The 21352-nt window shown below is 45.2% G+C and overlaps 1 protein-coding gene across 3 annotated transcripts in view; it reads right to left on the reverse strand.

The window, feature by feature from the left end:
• Positions 1–317: 317 nt before the first annotated feature.
• The window catches only part of sema3b (sema domain, immunoglobulin domain (Ig), short basic domain, secreted, (semaphorin) 3B), a 124209-nt gene continuing 103174 nt past the window's right edge, over positions 318–21352 (reverse strand). For all 3 annotated transcript variants that reach the window (XM_071348497.1, XM_071348499.1, XM_071348498.1), the window contains 14 exons: positions 12766–12885; positions 12369–12462; positions 11829–11948; positions 11389–11531; positions 9553–9667; positions 9309–9378; positions 8936–9080; positions 6430–6649; positions 6014–6105; positions 5852–5893; positions 5513–5670; positions 5165–5220; positions 4500–4639; positions 318–4314 (listed from right to left, as the gene is read on the reverse strand). In XM_071348497.1, the coding sequence (XP_071204598.1) occupies positions 3814–4314; positions 4500–4639; positions 5165–5220; positions 5513–5670; positions 5852–5893; positions 6014–6105; positions 6430–6649; positions 8936–9080; positions 9309–9378; positions 9553–9667; positions 11389–11531; positions 11829–11948; positions 12369–12462; positions 12766–12885 (2016 nt within the window). In that variant the 3' untranslated portion in view covers positions 318–3813. The remainder of the gene's footprint in view (positions 4315–4499; positions 4640–5164; positions 5221–5512; positions 5671–5851; positions 5894–6013; positions 6106–6429; positions 6650–8935; positions 9081–9308; positions 9379–9552; positions 9668–11388; positions 11532–11828; positions 11949–12368; positions 12463–12765; positions 12886–21352) is intronic.

Raw genomic sequence — 21352 nt, forward strand, 5'->3', positions numbered from 1 at the left:
TGTCAAGGGGCCAGTGATATAAAGGGGTTACGGGGCAGTGGTGGGCTATAAGGGGTTGTGGGACATGAAGGCACAGATTGGTTTGTAGATAATGGGAAGAGGAGAGTGAAATGAGGCTCCCACTTCCCCACAGTACAGGCACAGAGCCCTCCCTCTCCTCTGTCGATACAGGGATGCCATCCTGTGTACGAAATAGGAATTGCATCGTTGTTGGCTGTTGATGTAAGGCTGCAGGCCTAAATACCATTGTTGTGCTGTAATACTCAGTAGTAGTGTAAAACATAGTAGATGACATATGACAATAAACTACTCAGATGTAAAGTAACTGGGTATTTTATTGTGTTAAAAACAATCTGACATAACAATCCACAAAGAACTTTGGAAGTAATACAGTGCACCATGTCAACTTTGGCCTTGAACTTTGAACTGTCTTCACAGACCACCTCTCCTCCTTAACCAATATCAGCTCTCCTTTCCCCCAAACATACACAAAACACTCATGCACGCACGCACGCACGCACGCACACAGACACACACACACTCTTTCTCTCTCAGAAATAATGTTGGGGTGCGTAACATAGCAAGGAATAGAAAGGATCAGCGATTGGAGGGCAGTGTAAAGAACAATGATGCTAATTGAACCAGCGGATCAACATTTACAGAAAGATTTTTTAATTATGGTATTTTTGGGAGAATGTGTAGGCCTATGGTACAAATATAAGTGCTCTATTCAATCCATATCACAGAAGTTCAGCGTTACAGAGTGATTGAAATTTAAAGGCAGCTCAATCGGAAACTGCCTTAACATTTCTAGTGTGCAAACTCTATCGCTTCAGCAATACAGATTGAATAGAGCCCTTAGTCTCTACAAGAAAACAATCCACCACATCATATTAGCTTATCTGCGCACATAAATACATAGCATAACCATATTGACATTGTGCTTTCTCAACTCAGTCGCACTTCTCAGAAGTAGCCCAAAGGCCGGCACATGGCGATATTGAGTCGTTTCATCTTACCATCTAAAGGGAATGTATGCAGCCAGCTATACACTCCCATCCCCCTGGACCGGATCGTACATAAAACATTCTCCATTCAGGCTGCTAAGGCGTCAATTTTCTCATTAACCCAATTTAATTGCGAGAAGATAGAGAGAAAAAACTGGGAAAATATGCGTACTTTCACTATGAAACACTATTTTCCACCATCATGGTAGAGTAGCTAAATATTAGTACCAATATTTATATATTTCTTAATTCCATTATTTTCCTTTTAGATTTGTGTGTATTGTTGTGAATTGTGAGATACTACTGCACTGTTGGAGCTAGAAACACAAGCATTTAGCTACACCCACAATAACATCTGCTAAATATGTTTATGTGACCAATACAATTTGATTTTATTATATTTGGATGTTGCTTATTGCATTCAGCCAATCAGGTTGCAGCAGTCTTTTATTTTGAAACTATCAGACCAGGGGTGAAAAAACTGACTGCTGCAACCTGATTGGCTGAACACGATATGCATCATCCAGGACTAGCATTAGCTACTGTAGCATGGTGGTGGAAAATGGTGTTTCATAAAGTATGCATATTTTCCCAATTTTTATCTGCTTTCTCGCCATTAAATCAAGTTAAGGAGGAAATGTATACATTTGTAGCCTGAATGGAGAATGTTTTATGTACGAACAGATCGACGTGGGACACGAGTGTACAGCCGGCTGCATACATTCCATTTGGACGGTAAGATGGAACGACTCAATATCGCCATCTGCAGACCTTTGGGCTATCTCAAAGAGTACGTCCCAAATGGCACCCTATTTCCTACATAGTGCACTGCTTTTGACCAGAACCCTGTAGGCCTTGGTCAAAAGCAGTGCACTTTAGGGAATAGGGTGCCATTTAGGGAGGCAGCCAAAGTCTCCATTGTCCATATGTAGCCACTAACCTTGGTCATGCAATTAAAGAGCACAAAACTACAGTCCACTTAACTTATTTTCCTCAGTCATTCAAGAGTTAATAATTACATCTTTATAAAGCAGGTATAAATAACAGACAGGATTTAATACATCTAAACGCTCTCGTAGATTCCACTGGGATAAGGGAAAAAGTAAAAGCGTGTTTTATTTTACAAAGCCACTTGTCTTTCACAACAGACTATATGTAAGTATATTGAATCGTACCACAGAAAGTCCTTGGACCAGGCCAGGTCTATACACGGAAAAATCACTAGGCTGCGCTCTACTCACACCATTTCACAGAGGACAAACGGGTTTTGCTGAACACAAGGCAGCAAAGGTATCCTGTGTAATTGACACACAGAGACGGGACTACAGAAAAAGCAGAAAGGAGGGAAGTTCTTATAATGTCTGTATTTTATGATTTAGTTTTATTGTACCTGATTATTGTCCTTGAATTCAGACAAAACGGTCATTTTTTGCAATTTTTGGCACCTCAGTGGTGATATTTGTCTGTATGTGTTTATGATATAATGGACATATTACATAGCAGGGAATTGACCAGAAACACTCTTCAGCTCTCTTGCCAATACGCGCACGCACGCACGCACACACGCACACACGCACACACACACGCACACACACATGCACACATGCACACAGACACACAGACACACAGAACAAAGAACAAAGTAGGTACCATTTAGAATAAGAATCAAGATGTTTTCACACATAAATATCATGCTTTTAGCCCAAAGATGGGATGTCGTATTTAAAGTCTACTATTCTTTCACAAGGCCTTGCAATCCCATCTACACATTGATGTTGTGCAGTCTGTCACTAGTACCATCTCAACTCCCACATGGAATTGTGTCAGCACACAACACAAGTCATTACAATCAGAAAATACACACAGATCATTTAAATAAATGACTAAATAAAACACAAAACATATTTCTTGTCACCCCATGGACATATATGTAGAATATCTTCCACTTGCCCTACCTTGTCAGCCATTTTGTAAAACAAAATCACAATAGAACCATTGTATTGATCCTGTACACTCTCTCTGCTTCAGAATCTACCCTCATTGTGAGTACTCTATATACACTGGAATGACAGTATAGTGCCTTCTCCAATCTCTAGTTGTTTGGACCAAAATGCTAAGAAGTATATCAAAGCCTAGCTCTACCACAAAGCACACATCTACATTATGTTATCTTTGCATATGAAACACGTGAAATGTGATTATATCTACGTGGATCAATCTGCATTTGGAGTTATGTGTATTCTGTCTTGATCCCATTGTTTTTGTCCATCTCACGATTTGTCATCCATATCACCATCAAATTCATTGTCATCATGGGTTGTAAATGTGTGTATGTCTGTTTCCATTCTGATATTCCAGTTACGAGCCAGTTGTATTTCCGCTGAGAGATTGAGTTACACACACTGAGCCATCCTTTAACTTGTCTGTCTGGCTGTTTGTCTGGCTGTCTGCTCAGTTTATTCTGCTGTGGTGAGGTCTCTATCAGAAGCTCTCCAGCAGAGTGCATACAAAGTGACTGACAGCTGGGGCAGATAGAATTAGGATGGGGTATTAATAGGAGGCAATACAAGCAAGGGGTGGTAGTCAGGTGTCAGGTGTCAGGGAAGAGTGAAGCATCATGGGGCAGTAGATAGTGGGGTGTCGGAAGGTAAATATTCACAAAGAAGGAGGTGCTGTGTGTGTGTGGTTGACCTCCTCCATAAGTCCTTGGTCTCTATCAGTCTCTGTCCCTCTCTTTTCCTCCTCTTTTTTCCTCTCTCCCTAAACTCTGTATCAGTCCCTCTCCTTCTCCTCTCTCTGTCTGTTGTTACTCCCCTGCGCTTCGCGGTGCTCGTGAGGAGGGCTTCCCGTCGTGGGTTCGGCGGTTCCTCCCCTTGCGGATGTCCTGAAGATGCTTCCACTTCTTGTTAGGGGCCTGGACCACAGGGCCAAGGGGCGGGGCCTGTTTGGCAGGAGAAGCCGGGAGGCTCTTTTCCGATTGGGCATTCTTGCGCGCCCAGACCTGCTCGCAGATCTGGTCCACGGTGCTAAGATTGGGGTGGTCCACCAGCTGCATGAAGTCCCGGTACCACATCTTCTGATTGGTGGAGGGTGGGCTGCCGCTACGGGGGTCCAATCGGAGGAGAGGGTCAGCGGGCGGAGAGGGGGAGGAGGAAGAGGAGGGTACTACCTCCAGTGTGATGTCCAGTAGGGTCTGGGTGAAGCCGTGCTCCATGGCGTGGCACTGGTAGAGGCCCGTGTCACGTTTCAGTACCCTCCTTACCAACAGTCCCCGCTCTGTGTGCAGGACACGGTCATCTAGACGCAGCTGGATGATTAAAGCACACAACTGAAGATTAGAGCTTGAAACAGTCAATGTGAACCAAAAATCACTTGAATATTGTTGAAAAAATAATTGGAGGGGAAAGAGTTACTATGAATGACCTCTCAACTGTACATCCGTTAACTGTAATTTTGCTTAGTAGTTTCATCCCTCCCTCAATGTGCTCTCACCTCTTCCCTGGGGTTGTGGGGGTGTTTCTGGAAGGTCCAGGTCACTCTGGCCTGCAGTGATTTGGGGATACACTCCAGGAAGGTACTGCTCCCCTCCACCCCAAACAGCCTCCTTTCTGCCACGCGGTGCTTGTGGTGGTCTGTACCCCATCAGATAATGTGAGATTGCAATTTATTCAACATTTATTTCACAGTCTTGAGGTTGACAACTTATTATTTCCAGTAGTGTAAGTAAATATGCCATCCAAACTCTGAGATAATCACACAGACCTTTCCCTTTCTTGAGCAACACCCTCACTGAGCACATGATATGACATAATTGTGTGAAATCACCATGTCGTGCCATTTGGGTAATTTGTATAATAATTCATGTCATTGTGAGTGACAGAATGCTCTATTGTAGTCTGGGATGTAGGGGTGAGCGAGGTCAGGATGTGGCTTTGGCACGGGCCAAAGAGAGATTATGGCACAGAATCCCACTAATCACCCTGCCCTCTATGAGTGGGAGCATGGGAGAGGGAGTTAGCTCCTGGTCACAGTGTGCTGAATGCTAACTTGAAATCAGAGTGTGTAACTAAAACTTTTCTGCAAATCTCCTATTGACATCAGCCTAATGTCTGTGAAAGTCTGAGTTCGGGAGGTACAGCAGAGTGAAAGAGTCTTACCTCCTGAACACAGGGTGTTGGGGTCTCCATTCCTCACGTCCTGACGACGGAAACGCCTGGAAAACAAGAACAAAGGGAAGTGTTGATAGAACATAGTACAAAGCGTTGATATGTCTGATCTCTTGTGATTATAATGACTAGGCTAGTAGTCCATTGGGGTATGTACACTAAGAGTAGAGCTAACTGGGTAGAGGATCAGGTTTGGTGATGTTTACAGTTTTAAAGGTAGTGGGTAAGGTTGGTTAGGGTCCAATATTGGGCAAATAGCATATACTGTAGGTTGTTTACCATCTGGTGTTGGGAAGATAGCATGTTAGGTTGTACGTTAGAATTTGGAAATGTGTTTACCGTTTGGTGTTGGGAAGGTAGCGGGTGCAAGAGGTGCCGTCCCAGGCGCAGTATGGGTCTCTGGCCAGGCAGCACTCAGCACAGGCCTTCCCATAGACACTGCAGCGATGCAGAGGAACCTGGGCCAGACCCGTGTCTGAACCCACATACAGCTGCTGCTATGGGCAGAGAGAGAGAGAGATAGAGGAGCAATGTTAGTGACATACAGTCAAATGGATATTAAATATCTTGGAATTCATCTGCTAGCTCTTAGCTCTTTTCTCATTTGCCTTGTATTTTTGTATTTTCTCCACCACCTTTCTATGCCCCTAAGATTCTTTAGAGGTAAGTGTCTCTTACCCGCTTTGAGGAGATCTGCATGTTAATGATGGATGAGGCATCCTGCAGAGAAGAATAAATGGTTAATTATCCCACTCCTAAATATAAACATAACTATATACTTCCATAATATACTCAATAATTTATACATACGGAAGCAGCATGATGGATGGGTCCTCTCACCTTGAACACCTCTAGCTCTTCCAGTAGCAGGTCCTCCATGTTCTTCCAGCTCTCTTTAGGTACAGAGATCACCTTCAGCACTGTCCCTTTGTCTACAACACAGAAAAGTTTCAGACTGGATCACACACTCTATCCCTGCTTACTATTCCATATACACACTGCTCATTTCATACATTCTAGTTAGTATAACACACAGAAGTGCCAATGTGGGGGAAAACAAAGCACACTTACACTGTTATCAGTATAAGTGTGTATAAGTGTGGATGCCAGTCTGTTTCTGCTCTCTTGACAACTCCTAATGGAATTGTCATGCGAAATGTTTGGATTGAAAATGACAGCAATGAAGTTGGCAAGAGCACAAACAGATCTGGGACCAGGCAAAGCATAACGAGTAAGGTCTACATATAAGTAGTTACCTGTGCCAATGAACATGACGTCATACTGCCCGTCGGCGGCGCCCACCCGGTCCACAGCGATCTGGGTGAAGCTGTAGTCTACGTTGGTCCTCAGGAAGACTGGCCGGCGGTTCAGGGGGTATACAGGGTTAAACATCAGAGGGTGGTGACGCGCAAACTGGATCACGTCGTCAGGGAAACCCTTGGTGGACTCGAAACTGCCGAATGTCTTGCTGGGGCACTAAGGGGTCAAACAGAGTAACAGTACAGCGGTTATTGTAAGGTTATTATGAGGTTATTGTGGTTATTATAAGATTATTATCAGGTTATTAAGGTTATTATAAGGTTATTATGAGGTTTTCGGGAGGTTAAAATGAGTTAAAACAGGTTGTAACAAATGTTACACATATAGGCCTATCTAAATGAGTCTAAAGTGAAAAACAGACATGGTCCTCTAACTAAAGGTTAAAAGGGTAAAAGGTCATTCCTAGACCAAACATTGTACGTAAAGAATATGCGTTTCTATGATCTATGAACTTAATGTTTATTATTTTCATTGAATGCGCTGTCAAATGCTGTATCTTTAAGTAATGGGGGCTAATGGGAGAAAAGGAGTGTGAAAAAAGGCCTGTCTGTTTATACCAGGGGTAGAGTTATGCTGCTCCTGGGGAGTCTGTTTGCAGTGGTGTAAAGTACTTAGGTAAAAATACTTTAGGGTACTATGTAAGTTGTTTTTTTGGGGTATCTGTACTTTACTTTTTGAATTTTCGACAACTTTTACTTTTACTCTACTATATTCCGAAAGAAAACAATGTACTTTATACGCCATCCATTTTCCCTGACACCCAAAAGTACTCGTTACACTTCGAATGCTTAACAGGACAGGAAAGTGGTCCAATTCACACACACACAGAGAGAACTTCCCTGGTCATTCCTACTGCCTCTTATCTGGCAGACTCACAAAACACAAATGCTTCGGTTATAAGTTATGTCCTGAGTGTTGGAGTTTGCCCCTGGCTGTCCATAAATAAAAAAACAAGAAAATTGTGCCATCTGGATTGCTTAATATAAGAAATGTGAAATGATTTATACTTTTACTTTTGATACTGAAGTATAATTATAACCAAATACTTTTAGACTTTTACTCAAGTAGTATTTTACTGGGTGACTTTCACTTTTACTTGAGTCATTGTTTATTTTGATATCCACGTATATTTTTTATATATATATTTTTTGTCGGTAGATCAGCTTTAATATTGCAGATATATTGTGGCTTCTATCAATGTAATTGTCTTCATCATTTCCAATCCCCCATATATATATCATTTTGTAAATAAATATATTATTTTAATTATATATTTTTTAAATATATTTTCCTTCTTTATCATTGTCCTCTAACCCTACCACCCCTCCCCTAATTGCAGTAAACTAAATATATTTTCCATATTTATTATTTTTCCCTAACCCTACCACCCCTCCCCTAATTGCAGTAAAGTAAATAAATATATTTTCCATATTTATTATTGTCCCCTAATCCTACAACCCCTCCCCTAATTGGAGTAAACTAATGGACAACAACACTTAGGCTTCTACTTCCATCCTATACATACTATATACATTTTACGGACAGTATATTTTACATTAGTTAAATTTAGTTTGTTTTTAGTCCAAATCTTCAGCTACACTCAACCTCTCCCATCTATCTCTGAAGACCTGTCACGTTCGTCGTATGAATCGGACCAAGGCGCAGCGTGGTATGCGTACATTCTTTATTATAATAAGAATGAACACTGAACAAACTAACCAAAATAACAAAACGACACGTGAAGCTATACAAAACGAGTGCTGACAGGCAACTACACATAGACTAGAACCCACGAACACAAAAGGGAAAATGGCTACCTAAATAATCCCCAATCAGAGACAACGATAAACAGCTGCCTCTGATTGGGAACCATATCAGGCCACCATAGACATACAGATCACCTAGACCTACAAAACCCTAGACTTACAAAACCCTAAACAATACAAAACCCCTAGACAATACAAAAACTAGCGTACCCACCCTCGTCACACCCTGACCTAACCAAAATATAAAGAAAACATAGATAACTAAGGTCAGAGCGTGACAAGACCATCCAGTTTTGATTTCTAGCTGCCATAAATATTTATTTTACAAAAGTTCTAAACCTTTCTATTCTCATAGTTTATTCAGATTGTAAATTAAAGATTACATTTTTTGATAAGAGTATTATTATTTTATTGATCGAATGACTATGACTTTTCAGATCACCCAGCAGGGCTATTGGCAGAGTTAACTCCAGGTAAAGGTTGCAATTCTTCAGTCATTCCTGAACCTGCGACAAAAAACAAGCTGCATGCGGACAATACCAAAACAAATGATCTAATGATTTTGTGTCTTCGCAGCAAAACCTGCAGAGCTGGGATGGGTGTATTTTCTGTTCAGTGAATTGTGGAAACAATGGGTAGCCATCTGCGTTCAGTAAATTTCCACAGAGCTACGTACCATGCCAGGGCGTGGGTAGGGGACTTTGCCCTGGAAGGGGACCCACTGATAGTTTGGCCCCTCTTTGTGGGCGAAGGGCCCCAGGAAGGCCCTGCGGATGTCATTCATGGTGTAGATACACACGGCTGATCCCTTGAATACACTGCTGCTGGGAGGCAGGGGACGCACAGTTAGAGACAAGGCCTACTATTAAACACACTATCACAGTCAGGAACTACAGTAAAACACACACACACACACACACACACACACACACACACACACACACACACACACACACACACACACACACACACACACACACACACACACACACACACACACACACACACACAGAGAATAACTCAATACATCGCCTTGTTTAAACTCTGACCTAGAGGTAGAGAAGACGGTGTAGACCAGAGGGTTCTTCCTGTCCCTGGTCTGCAGCAGGAATACGTCCCCTGTGGCAGGTACACAGGTCAAAGGTCAGAGAAACACAAACATAACCTCCCGCTCTGTCCATTTAGCTCAGATGAATCTTCATTGGTCGTGTGTAAATATCCCCAGCCCAGATATAGCCTGGAGTGAGAGCTAGGATCAGATAACAAACTCAGACTTTAATAACGGTTACTTACGGAGCTCATCAAAGTAGGTGTCACTGCCGTCACTGCCTGGCACAGAACAGATGAGACGAGTCTTCAGGAAGGTGGTCCACTTATTGACCAGACTACGCTGGCCACCCATATCATTCTGCAACAACAAACCAAATAGACATTATAGACCAATGTTATAAAGTCAAGATACCCGTAATAATATGTAACTGTTGTATGAACAATAAACATCGAACAATGTTGTATACAAAACAGTGTCAATGACACAGTATACTGGATGTGTCCACCAGAGGCTAAGGAAAAGTTATGAATGTATGGAATAGTATTAACTAAGGTACGGTATGGTACAGTATTTTTAAGCATGATACGGTATGGTACAGTGTGATACAGTATGATTAAGTATGGTAAAGTATGGTAGAGTATGATACAGCATGATTAAGTATGATACAGTATGGTACAGCATGATACAGTCTGATACAGTATGATTACGTATGGTACAGTATGGTACAGTATGATTACGTATGATACAGTATGGTACAGTCTGATACAGTAGGGTACAGTCTGATACAGTATGATTAAGTATGGTACAGTATGGTACAGTATGATACAGTATGATACAGTATGATTAAGTATGGTACAATCTGATACAGTATGATTAAGTATGGTACAGTCTGATACAGTATGATTAAGTATGGTACAGTATGATTAAGTATGATACAGTATGGTACAGTATGATACAGTATGATACAGTATGTTACAGTATGGTACAGTCTGATACAGTATGATTAAGTATGATTTAGTATGGTACAATCTGATACAGTATGATTAAGTATGGTACAGTCTGATACAGTATGATTAAGTATGGTACAGTCTGATATAGTATGATTAAGTATGATACAGTATGGTACAGTCTGATGCAGTATGATTAAGTATGGTACAGTCTGATACAGTATGATTCAGTATGGTACAGTATGATTAAGTATGGTTCAGTCTGATACAGTATGATACAGTATGGTACAGTACGATTAAGTATGATACAGTATGATTAAGTATGGTACAGTCTGATACAGTATGGTACAGTATGATACAGTATGGTACAGTATGGTACAGTCTGATACAGTATGATACAGTATGATTAAGTATGATACAGTATGATACAGTATGATTAAGTATGGTACAGTCTGATACAGTATGATACAGTATGGTACAGTCTGATACAGTATGATTAAGTATGGTACAGTACGATTAAGTATGGTAGAGTCTGATTAAGTATGGTGCAGTATGATACAGTATGATTAAGTATGATACAGTATGATTAAGTATGGTACATTATGGTACAGTCTGATACAGTATGGTACAGTATGATACAGTATGGTACAGTATGGTACAGTATAAACTGTAATACAGTACAGGTACAGTATAATCTGTAATACAGTACAGGTACAGTATAAACTGTAATACAGTACAGGTACAGTATAAACTGTAATACAGTACAGGTACAGTATAAACTGTAATACAGTACAGGTACAGTATAAACTGTAATACAGTACAGGTACAGTATAAACTGTAATACAGTACAGGTACAGTATAAACTGTAATACAGTACAGGTACAGTATAATCTGTAATACAGTACAGGTACAGTATAAACTGTAATACAGTACAGGTACAGTATAATCTGTAATACAGTACAGATACAGTATAAACTGTAATACAGTACAGGTACAGTATAAACTGTAATACAGTACAGGTACAGTATAATCTGTAATACAGTATGGTACAGTATAATCTGTAATACAGTACAGGTACAGTATAAACTGTAATACAGTACAGGTACAGTATAATCTGAGTGGTGTTCTCACCCTGCAGAGCTGTCCAATACGGGAGTAGGTGGACTTCCCCAGACCCTGAGCCTCCACCGCCGTCTCCCGGAAGAAGAAGAAGATCTTATCATCGTCTGGGTTCTCACTCTCTGGCACCCAGAACGAACCCACAAACTTAGGCTCTGGAGGAGAAAACACTGCATGGGTTATAACGCACTATAAGGCACAATAGGCATTATACATTCACTTATATGAGCCATTATATGTGTGTGTGTCTCATAGAAAATGTTACCACAAGATACATACACAATCAGACACAATTAGAGATATGCTGAAAAACTTGGTCTCGTAGGAATCGTGCTAATAGTATCAACAACACATACTTATATAGGCATCTACACACCCATACTGCCAAACAGTGCACACACTCAACACATATACACACTCAACACACACACACTCAACACACACACACTCACCGTTGAGCCAGCGTGAGTCGTGTTGTTCAGTGCGGATGGACGGTCGTCCCCCCAGACTGCGGAAGATGGTGAAGTCTCTTCCCATGAGGTCTGTGGCCACACCCGCATACAGCTCATCACCTTAGAGACAGAAAGAGAGGGTGACAACACGAAGTTGCTACGCTACGAATTTATAGTACCTGTGTAAGTAGCTGCAGTGCCATCCTGTACCACCAAAAGACGCCTTGAAGGCTCTTGTGTACTTGTGTACATTTTAGTCATCTAGCAGACACTCTTATCGAGAGCGACTTTCAGTTAGTGCATTCATCTTAGGTAGCTAGGTGGGACAAGCACACATCACAGTCATAGGAAGTACATTTAGTAGAGTAGGCTGATAGACTAAAGGTTGAATGTATCCTTAACCACAGATCTAGGATCAGATTACCTAAGCTATTTACCATTCTAAACCGTTAAGAGGATGACAAGCATTTGACGCTGTATCAGATAAGGAGAAACTTCCACCTACTCCATCTGAGAGGCTGACAGAAGTGCAAGACTCACCTATCAGTACTGAGGCTACAGGGTGACGGGGGTCATATGGACTCTTCCCTTTCCCATCCTCCACCTTGGACGGGTCAATCCTGAACACATAGTCCTGGAGGGGGGAGAGAGGGAGAGGGAGGGAGAGAGGGAGAGGGAGGGAGAGAGGGAGAGGGGGGGAGAGAGGGAGAGAGGGAGAGGGGGGGGGGGGGAAATAGGGAGAGGGGGGGGAGAGGGGGAGAGAGGTGGATTACAGTGCAGAGTAGAACCATCATAGATATATAACAGGTGATCAGATAGGATCTCATCCATGGTCTCTACTTGTGTGTGGATGAAAGAGAGAGAGCTGGGAAATAGGAAGATGACAGATGAGCTGGAGGTGTGTGTGTGTGTGTTTTCTTGCATGTGTGTCTCTTACCTCCATCTTCTGTCCCACCTCTACGAAGGCGCAGGTGGGGTGGAAGGCCCCGGTTCCACAGGCATATAGGTGGGTGCGGTTGTAGTGGTGCACTATCTTCACATAGTTCACACAGTCTGTCTGCAATACAAACACACACTCACCAGTTTAACAACGTCCCTTCTCCCCTCAGGTACAAGCTCCATCAACAGAGCATCCCCTCATTTTACTTTAACTTTCTACCTTCACAATGCATTTAATGATGTGCATTGTTCACATATCTTACACTGCCTGCTTGTAAAACATTATTGACTTCTCTTCTCCTGTCTGCACCACATCTCCCTCCTCCCTCCTTCCCCTCCTCATATCCACTGCTGCCGTTCTGTCTGACATAAACTGTCCCCTTCGGTATCTTGTTGTATTACACAGTGATCCTGGTCATCAGTTATGACTAAGTGGCCTCCTGGCAGATATATCAGCCTCAGTGACGCCAGAGAAGAGAGGAGAGGAGAGCAGAGAAGAGCAGAGAGGAGCAGAGAGGAGCAAGGCAGAGCAGAGTGGAGTGGAGCAGAACAGAGCAGAGCAGAGAGCAGTAGAGGAGAGCAGAGAGGAGCAAGGCAGAGTAGAGTGGAGTGGAGCAGAACAGAGCAGAGCAGGGAGCAGTAGAGGAGAGCAGAGAGGAGCAAGGCAGAGGAAAGAAGAGCAGACCTAAAAAGGAGCAGAGTATAGGGGAGCGGAGCGGAGCAAAGTAGAGTAGAGTAGAGTAGAGTAGAGTAGAGTAGAGTAGAGCAGAGGGGAGCAGATGGGAGTAGAGGGGAGCAGATGGGAGTAGAGGGGAGCAGATGGGAGTAGAGGGGAGCAGATGGGCGTAGAGGGGAGCAGATGGGCGTAGAGGGGAGTAGATGAGAGTAGAGCGGAGTAGATGGGAGTGGAGCGGAGTGGAGGGCAGTGCAGGGGAGCAGAAGGAAACAGAGAGGAGGGGAGTAGAGAAGAGAAGAGCAGATTGGAGTAGAGAGGAGAATATGGGAGTAGAGAGGAGTAGAGCGGAGTGGAGGGGAGCAGAAGGGATCAGAGGGGAGCAGAGGGGAGCAGAGGGGAGTAGAGGGGAGTGGAAGGGAGCAGAGAGGAGCAAAGGGGGGGTAGAGGGGAATAGAGGGGAGTGGAGGGGAGCGGAAGGGAGCAGAGAGGAGCAGAGAGGAGTAGAGAGGATTAGAGTGGAGTAGAGCAGAGCGGAGGGGAGTTGAGCGGAAGGGAGCAGAGGGGAGCAGATAGGAGTAGAGTGGAGTAGAGTGGAGGGGAGCGGAAGGGAACAGAGAGGAGTAGAGAGGAATAGAGAAGAGTAGATGGAAATAGAGCGGAGTAGAGCGTAGTGGTGGGGAGCGGAGGGGAGCGGAGAAAAGGGAGCAGAGGGGAGTAGAGGGGAGTAGATGGGAGTAGAGGGGAGTGGAGAGGAGTAGAGGGGAGTAGAGGGGAGTAGATGGGAGTAGATGGGAGTAGATGGGAGTGGAGAGGAGTAGAGGGGAGTAGAGGGGAGTAGAGGGGAGTGGAGAGGAGTGGAGCAGAGAGGAGCATAGGGAAGCAGAGAGGAGCATAGGGGAGTAGAGTGGAGTAGAGGGGAGTAGAGAGGAGTAGATGGGAGTGGAGTGAAGTGGAGGGTAGCGGAGGGAAGCGGAGCGGAAGGGAGCAGAGGGGTAGAGCAGAGTAGAGGGAAGTGGAGTGGAGAAGAAGAGAGTGGAGGGGAGCGGAAGGGAGCAGAGAGGAGTAGAGTGGGTATAAGGGAATAGAGAGGAGTAGAGGGGAGTCCAGCGGAGTCGTGGGGATTAGAGGGGAGTGGAGAGGAGTAGAGGGGAGTGGAGAGGAGTAGAGGGGAGTAGAGAGGAGTAGAGAGAGGGAGTGGAGTGGAGGGGAGATGAAGGGAGCAGAGGGGAGCAGAGGGGAGTAGAGTGGAGTGGAGGGAAAGGGAGTGGAGGGGAGGGGAAAAGAGGGGAGTAGATGGGAGTAGATGGGAGTAGAGGGGAATAGAAAGGAGTAGAGGGGAGCGGAAGGGAGCAGAGGGGAGCAGAGGGGAGTCGAGAGGAGTAGAGGGGAGTAGATGGGAGTAGAATGGAATAGAGGGTAGTAGAGGGTTAGGGTTAGGGTTCGCCCTAACCCTACCCCTCAACGGCCCATTGCCCCCATAATGGCCACTTGCTATAGCATACAAGCGTTCCTAGAAAGTCGGTGGTCACTGACAAAACAAAGCCCTGACGTAACATCCTGCACCAGGTGCCCTTTGACCCCCAGGAATAACAGTGTGCAGCTGAAACACAAGCTCCACAGGCCCAGGGCAGGGAGGGCAGGCAGGGTGGGACACCTTGCACAATGGGCCCTGAGTTAATGAGTAAACTCTACAGGCCGTGACTGAGCCACACACAGGGAGGTTAAAGGAGAGGAGAGGTTTAAAAGGAACCCATCTTACTCCATACAACCATGTTTACCCCTACCAGACGGACCAAGGCCTTTACCTCTGATAGAGACAGCCAGAGAGGTTAACAACCACTCCCTCCTTCTACCCTTGCCCCTTCATTCAGTCCCTTAGTGCGGCACCAGCTGTTCTGTTCTCCACTCCCATACTGTAATTATCTATGGGGCCATCGCCCCACTTCTCTATCTGCTCATCTGAGCAGGTCACTAGTTCCAGCGTGTGGAGTAACCCCCCAGACACCAGCTTTTGAACAACACACACAAAGACACACACACGCACGTACGTATGCATGCACGAACACACACACATCACATCTGTCTATCCAGGGTCAGGTTTCACCCCTCATCCATCTGGACCCCAGGGGAACCCCGGAGAAGAGGTTTACAAAGAGAGCTGACACCACACTGTGGAGATATCAATGTATCTCCTCTTTCTCGTGTGTGTCGGCTCCTCTTTCTGTCAGTGTCTCTATTTGCCTATAAGTCTGTCTGCATTTACAGATAAGTATACATACTTGAACTTTGTGTCTGATTCATCCGTCTATTCCTGTTCTCTGTGATTAGCCAGTGTCCCTCTAGGTCAATCTGGGAGTTTCCAAAGCCTGTACCCTTCAGCTATTAATGCTAGGAGGGAAAATATATAAGAGGTGCTTTCTTCTCCTCAATAAATATAATACACTGAATAGTCCACCTATCATTGGGGGGGGGGGGGGGGGTGTGTGTGTGTGTGTGTGTGTGTGTGTGTGTGTGTGTGTGTGTGTGTGTGTGTGTGTGTGTGTGTGTGTGTGTGTGTGTGTGTGTGTGTGTGTGTGTGTGTGTGTGTGTGTGACTAAACTTTAAGCCTGTATGTGAGTGTTTGATGTTGAACCGGAATTGAAACATGTTTGTTAACCAGTCGTCTCTGTTCTCTCTATTCTGTCTGTATCCCTGTTTGGCTGTGCCCCGCCCCAGTGACATACAGGGTTATGTACCCAGTGGCCCTGTAGCCCAGCCTGGCCCTGCCTGCTAACCGGAGTTCTGCCTCATTAACCCAGACACACACAGCCCTGCTGCTCTGGCCTGGAACAAAGGGCTTCACAGAGCCTGGCGCTTCCAAAGACCGGGGGTGTCAGAGACCATGGGGGTCAGAGACCAAAGGGGGGTCAGAAATGGGGGGGTTGTCAGAGACCAGGGGGGAGGCAGACCCTCTGGTATTGCAGCCCTATTGCATACACTCAACACACACACACACACACACACACACACACACACACACACACACACACACACACACACACACACACACACACACACACACACACAAACACACACACACACACACACTTTGGAGTACAGAGCGGGTTTAGAGGGAGGAATATAGGTAGCGGTGGGCAGACAGAGGGAGGCTTTGATGTGTGGCAATGTGGAGGAGAGAGAGAGAAAGGGAGATGTCACCCTCAACTGCAGCCCCAGCACCTCACATAGGAGCAACAGAGCAACGGACACCCCGCCCAGACCAGCGAGACACCCTCCCAGACCTGCGATACCCCCTCCCGAAGGACCTGCACCGAGAGAACCAGCGACAAGAAGACCTACACCCAGACCACATCATCACCTACCACATCCCCACCCCCATCCCAACCAGCCGAGACCCCCCCCACCAAGCAAACCCTGGCCAAACCCTATATAGGCCCTTCCAGATCAGACCTATGCCTCTTCTGCCCTCCCCCCATGCCTCCGCCCCCTCAGCAAGGACCTCAACATGACAGCCGCACATATGCCCAGGCCGTGAGCAGAGCAACAGGCCCAACCCCCACTAATACACCCCCCCAAGCCCCATCCTGCGACCTAAGAGGTATGTATCAGATGCTCAACATGCTCTGCTCACACTTACTGTAATGGTCTGAGCCAAAACCACAGGAAAACATCCTGGAATATACAAGGTCTGAGGTTATCTTCCTGTGGCCTAAAAGACATTGGAAATACAGACATTGTCATCCTACAAGAAACATGGTATAGAGGAGACGGACCCACTGATTGCCCTCTAGGTACAGAGAGGTGGTAGTCCCATCCACCAAACTACCAGGTGTGAAACAGGGAAGAGACTCAGGGGGTATGCTAATTTGGTATAGAGCAGATCTAACCCACTCTATTAAATTAGTCAAAACAGGAACATTTTACATCTGGCTAGAAATTAATGAGGAAATTAGAGAGAAAAATACTAATTTGTGCTACCTATATTCCTCCAATAGAATCCCCATACTTTAACGATGACAGCTTCTCCATCCTAGATGGAGAGATGAACCATTTCCAGTCCCAGGGACATGTACTAGTCTGTGACGACCTAAATGCCAGAACTGGACATTAACCTGACTGTCACGTTCTGACCTTTATTTCCTTTGTTGTGTCTTTATTTAGTATGGTCAGGGCGTGAGTTGGGGTGGGCAGTCTAGTTTTGTATTTCTATGTTTTTCCTATTTCTGTGTTTGGCCTGATATGGTTCTCAATCAGAGGCAGGTGTTTTGTGTTGTCTCTGATTGGGAACCATATTTAGGTAGCCTGTTTTGTGTTGGTTTTGTGGGTGGTTGTCTTCGGTCTTTGTGTGTCTGCACCAGATAGAACTGTTTCGGTTTTCACGTTGTTGTTTTGTATTTTGGAAGTGTTCAGTTTATTGTCTTTTATTAAACATGATGAACACTAATCACGCTGCGCTTTGGTCCTCTCCTTCTTCCACAGAAGAAAACCGTTACAGAACCACCCACCAAAAAAGGACCAAGCAGCGTGGTAACAGGCAGCGGCAGCAGGAGCAGCGCAAGAAGAAGGAATGGACATGGGAGGACGAGAAGGACCCTGGGCAGAGCCAGGGGAATATCGCCGCCCCAAAGCAGAGCTGGAGGCAGCAAAAGCAAAGAGGCGGCATTATGAGGAGCTAGCGCGGCAGAGCGGCTGGAAGCCCGAGAGGCAGCCCCAAAAATTTATTGGGGGGGGCACACGGGGAGAGTAGCTGGGTCAAGTAGGAGACTTGAGCCAGCTCCCCGTGCTTACCGTAAGGAGCAGAGGATGGAATCAGAGCAGTCGGCGAAATTGAGGTATAAGTCGGAGAATGATGAGGAGTTATTGGACAGATTGGAGGAGAGTGAATGGAGGGGAGATTATGAGACATTCGAGGAGTTGTTGATAAAATTGGAGGAGAGTGAAGAGAGAGAGCTGTTGGTTTGGCGTAGTATGCACGGCATTCGCCCTGAGGAGCGTGTTAGCTGTGTGATGCCACATGTGTCAGTTCCTAGTGCTCATCCTGAGGCATGTGTTGAAGTTCCGGAGCAATTGATGCCGGCTATACACACCAGGTCTCCAGAGTACCTTCACAACCCGGGATGTTCTGTTCCTGCTCCCCGCACTCGCCCAGAGGTGCGTGTTCCCAGTCCGGTACCACCAGTGCCAACACCACGCACCAGGCTTCCTGTGCGTCTCCAGAGTCCAGTATGCCCTGTTCCTGCTCCCCGCACTCGCCCAGTGGTGCGTGTCCCCAGTCCGGTACCACCAGTTCCGGCACCACGCACTAAGTCTACTGTGCGTCTCCAGGGTCCAGTATGCCCTGTTCCTGCTCCCCGCACTCGCCCTGAGGTGCGTGTTCCCTGCCCGGTACCCCCTGTTCCGGCACCACGCACTAGGCCTACTGTGCGCCTCAGCAGGCCAGAGCTGCCTTGCCTTTTGTACGTGAACTATTTGCACTTCGTTACAACATTGTACATAGCCATGATATGACATTTGAATTGTCTCTATTCCTTTGAAATGTTCACTGTTCATTTGATGAATTATTTCACTTTTGTTTTATCTATTTTACTTGCTTTGGCAATTTAAACATGTTTCCCTTGTCAATAAAGTATTTTGAATTGAAGGATATAAACAGAAAGAGATAAAAGAGAGAGAGAGAAAGAGAGTGTTTGAGAGAGAGAGAAAGATACTGTAAGATACTGTACACCTGACCCCTGACCCTACAATACTCCATTCATTAAACACTCCTCTCCTCTGACTGAGAAAATGCACATCACTTCCGCTACTCAGGGCAGGTTACTACAGCACACAAGGGCGGGTGACCCTCTCTCTCTCTGTTTTTATCCTACTCTCTCTCTTTCCCTTCCTTTCTCTCTCCCACCTCTATCTCTGTCTCTACCTATTCATTTCGCTCATCTTCTTTATTATTCTCTCTCTCTGTCTTTATCCTTCTATCCCTATACTATACATACTGCCTATATCTCTCTACCCCCCACCCCCTTCTACCTCTCTCTCTCCCTCTATCTCACTCTCAGAGTGATGAACGCTTGGCTGGTCTGTGGTAAGAGAGTGGCACTGACAGTCAGGGGGTTAGTACAATAGAGCTCTGTGAGAACCAGGATAGAGAACCCATCCAGGAAATTCCTTCCTTTAATAATGTTAATGACTAAGAATAACACGGTGCACAGTGGCAGGGTGCTCCCATAATTAAGCACTTTACAGTAGAAGGAAATCATTTGAGCAGTAGAAAAACAAATCAAATCCAAAGCATACCCCTGGACAGTTCTGCTGGCTAATTATTTTGCCATTACACAATGCCATTCTACTTAGCAATTCCGGAATGAATCCCATGTATTACCAGACAACATTTCACGTTAACGTTTGGCTAGGACTGCAGGTTAAGCAGTCTAGCAGAAAGCCGAAGCCATTCAAATAGATCTGTCCTCATCCTTTGTGACCTGTTAACTGGCTGTGTGAAGTAAGTACAGAATATCACTTTGATTCTTAATGAGCTAAGCTGGTGGGTGCCTCGGCTACATTGGGCTGAGAATCACTCTGTGAAAACGGAGCACATTTGTGAGAGGGAGAGAGACAGGACAAAGACAGTCCTGGCTCAGCCATAAAATGAAATGAGTCTCTTTGTTTCTCTGGGGAAAAAACAGGACAGATAGAAAAACAGATAGTGAAAGAGGAAAAGAGAGAGAAAGAGTGACAACTTGTTTTAAGGACAACTCTTTTTTCTTTCCTGCCCTGGTTCTTGCCACTCCCTGCAGAGACACACACTGCACTATAATTAGGGTCAAGAGTGAGATCACTGTGTGTGTGTGTGTGTGTGTGTGTGTGTGTGTGTGTGTGTGTGTGTGTGTGTGTGTGTGTGTGTGTGTGTGTGTGTGTGTGTGCCTCTCTCAGGTGATATTAGGACCTCACAGTCGACTGACTTATGAGCTTATGGAGTCACACTGTCTATGGCATAGCCCACCTTTTCTCCTAAAGTCCAATTCGCATGGGACTAGTATTACTAGAGAACGTTGATTATGTAATTATTACCCCGTTATTCCAGCAGACGATTCGGACGGGATAGTTTTTTTTCTCCAAACTGCCATCTGTAATTGTTAATTTTTTTCAATAAATGTACAGTTATGACGGAAGCCTGGAGGTTTTTTTTCTAGGCGTGAAAATATTTCAACAAGTCCAGGTCGATAACAGGGCATCGCTGTTAACTCGAGCTTGTTTCCCAAGTCCAGGTCGATAACAGGGCATCGCTGTTAACTCGAGCTTGTTTCCCAAGTCCAGGTCGATAACAGGGCATCGCTGTTAACTCGAGCTTGTTTCCCAAGTCCAGGTCAATAACAGGCATCGCTGTTAACTCGAGCTTGTTTCCCAAGTCCAGGTCAATAACAGGCATCGCTGTTAACTCGAGCTTGTTTCCCAAGTCCAGGTCGATAACAGGGCATCGCTGTTAACTCGAGCTTGTTTCCCAAGTCCAGGTCGATAACAGGGCTACGCTGTTAACTCGAGCTTGTTTCCCAAGTCCAGGTCGATAACAGGGCATCGCTGTTAACTCGAGCTTGTTTCCCAAGTCCAGGTCGATAACAGGGCATCGCTGTTAACTCGAGCTTGTTTCCCAAGTCCAGGTCAATAACAGGCATCGCTGTTAACTCGAGCTTGTTTCCCAAGTCCAGGTCGATAACAGGGCATCGCTGTTAACTCGAGCTTGTTTCCCAAGTCCAGGTCAATAACAGGCATCGCTGTTAACTCGAGCTTGTTTCCCAAGTCCAGGTCAATAACAGGCATCGCTGTTAACTCGAGCTTGTTTCCCAAGTCCAGGTCGATAACAGGGCATCGCTGTTAACTCGAGCTTGTTTCCCAAGTCCAGGTCGATAACAGGGCA

The sequence above is a fragment of the Salvelinus alpinus genome, chromosome 17 (assembly GCF_045679555.1).
Source record: "Salvelinus alpinus chromosome 17, SLU_Salpinus.1, whole genome shotgun sequence".
Lineage (NCBI taxonomy): Eukaryota > Metazoa > Chordata > Actinopteri > Salmoniformes > Salmonidae > Salvelinus > Salvelinus alpinus.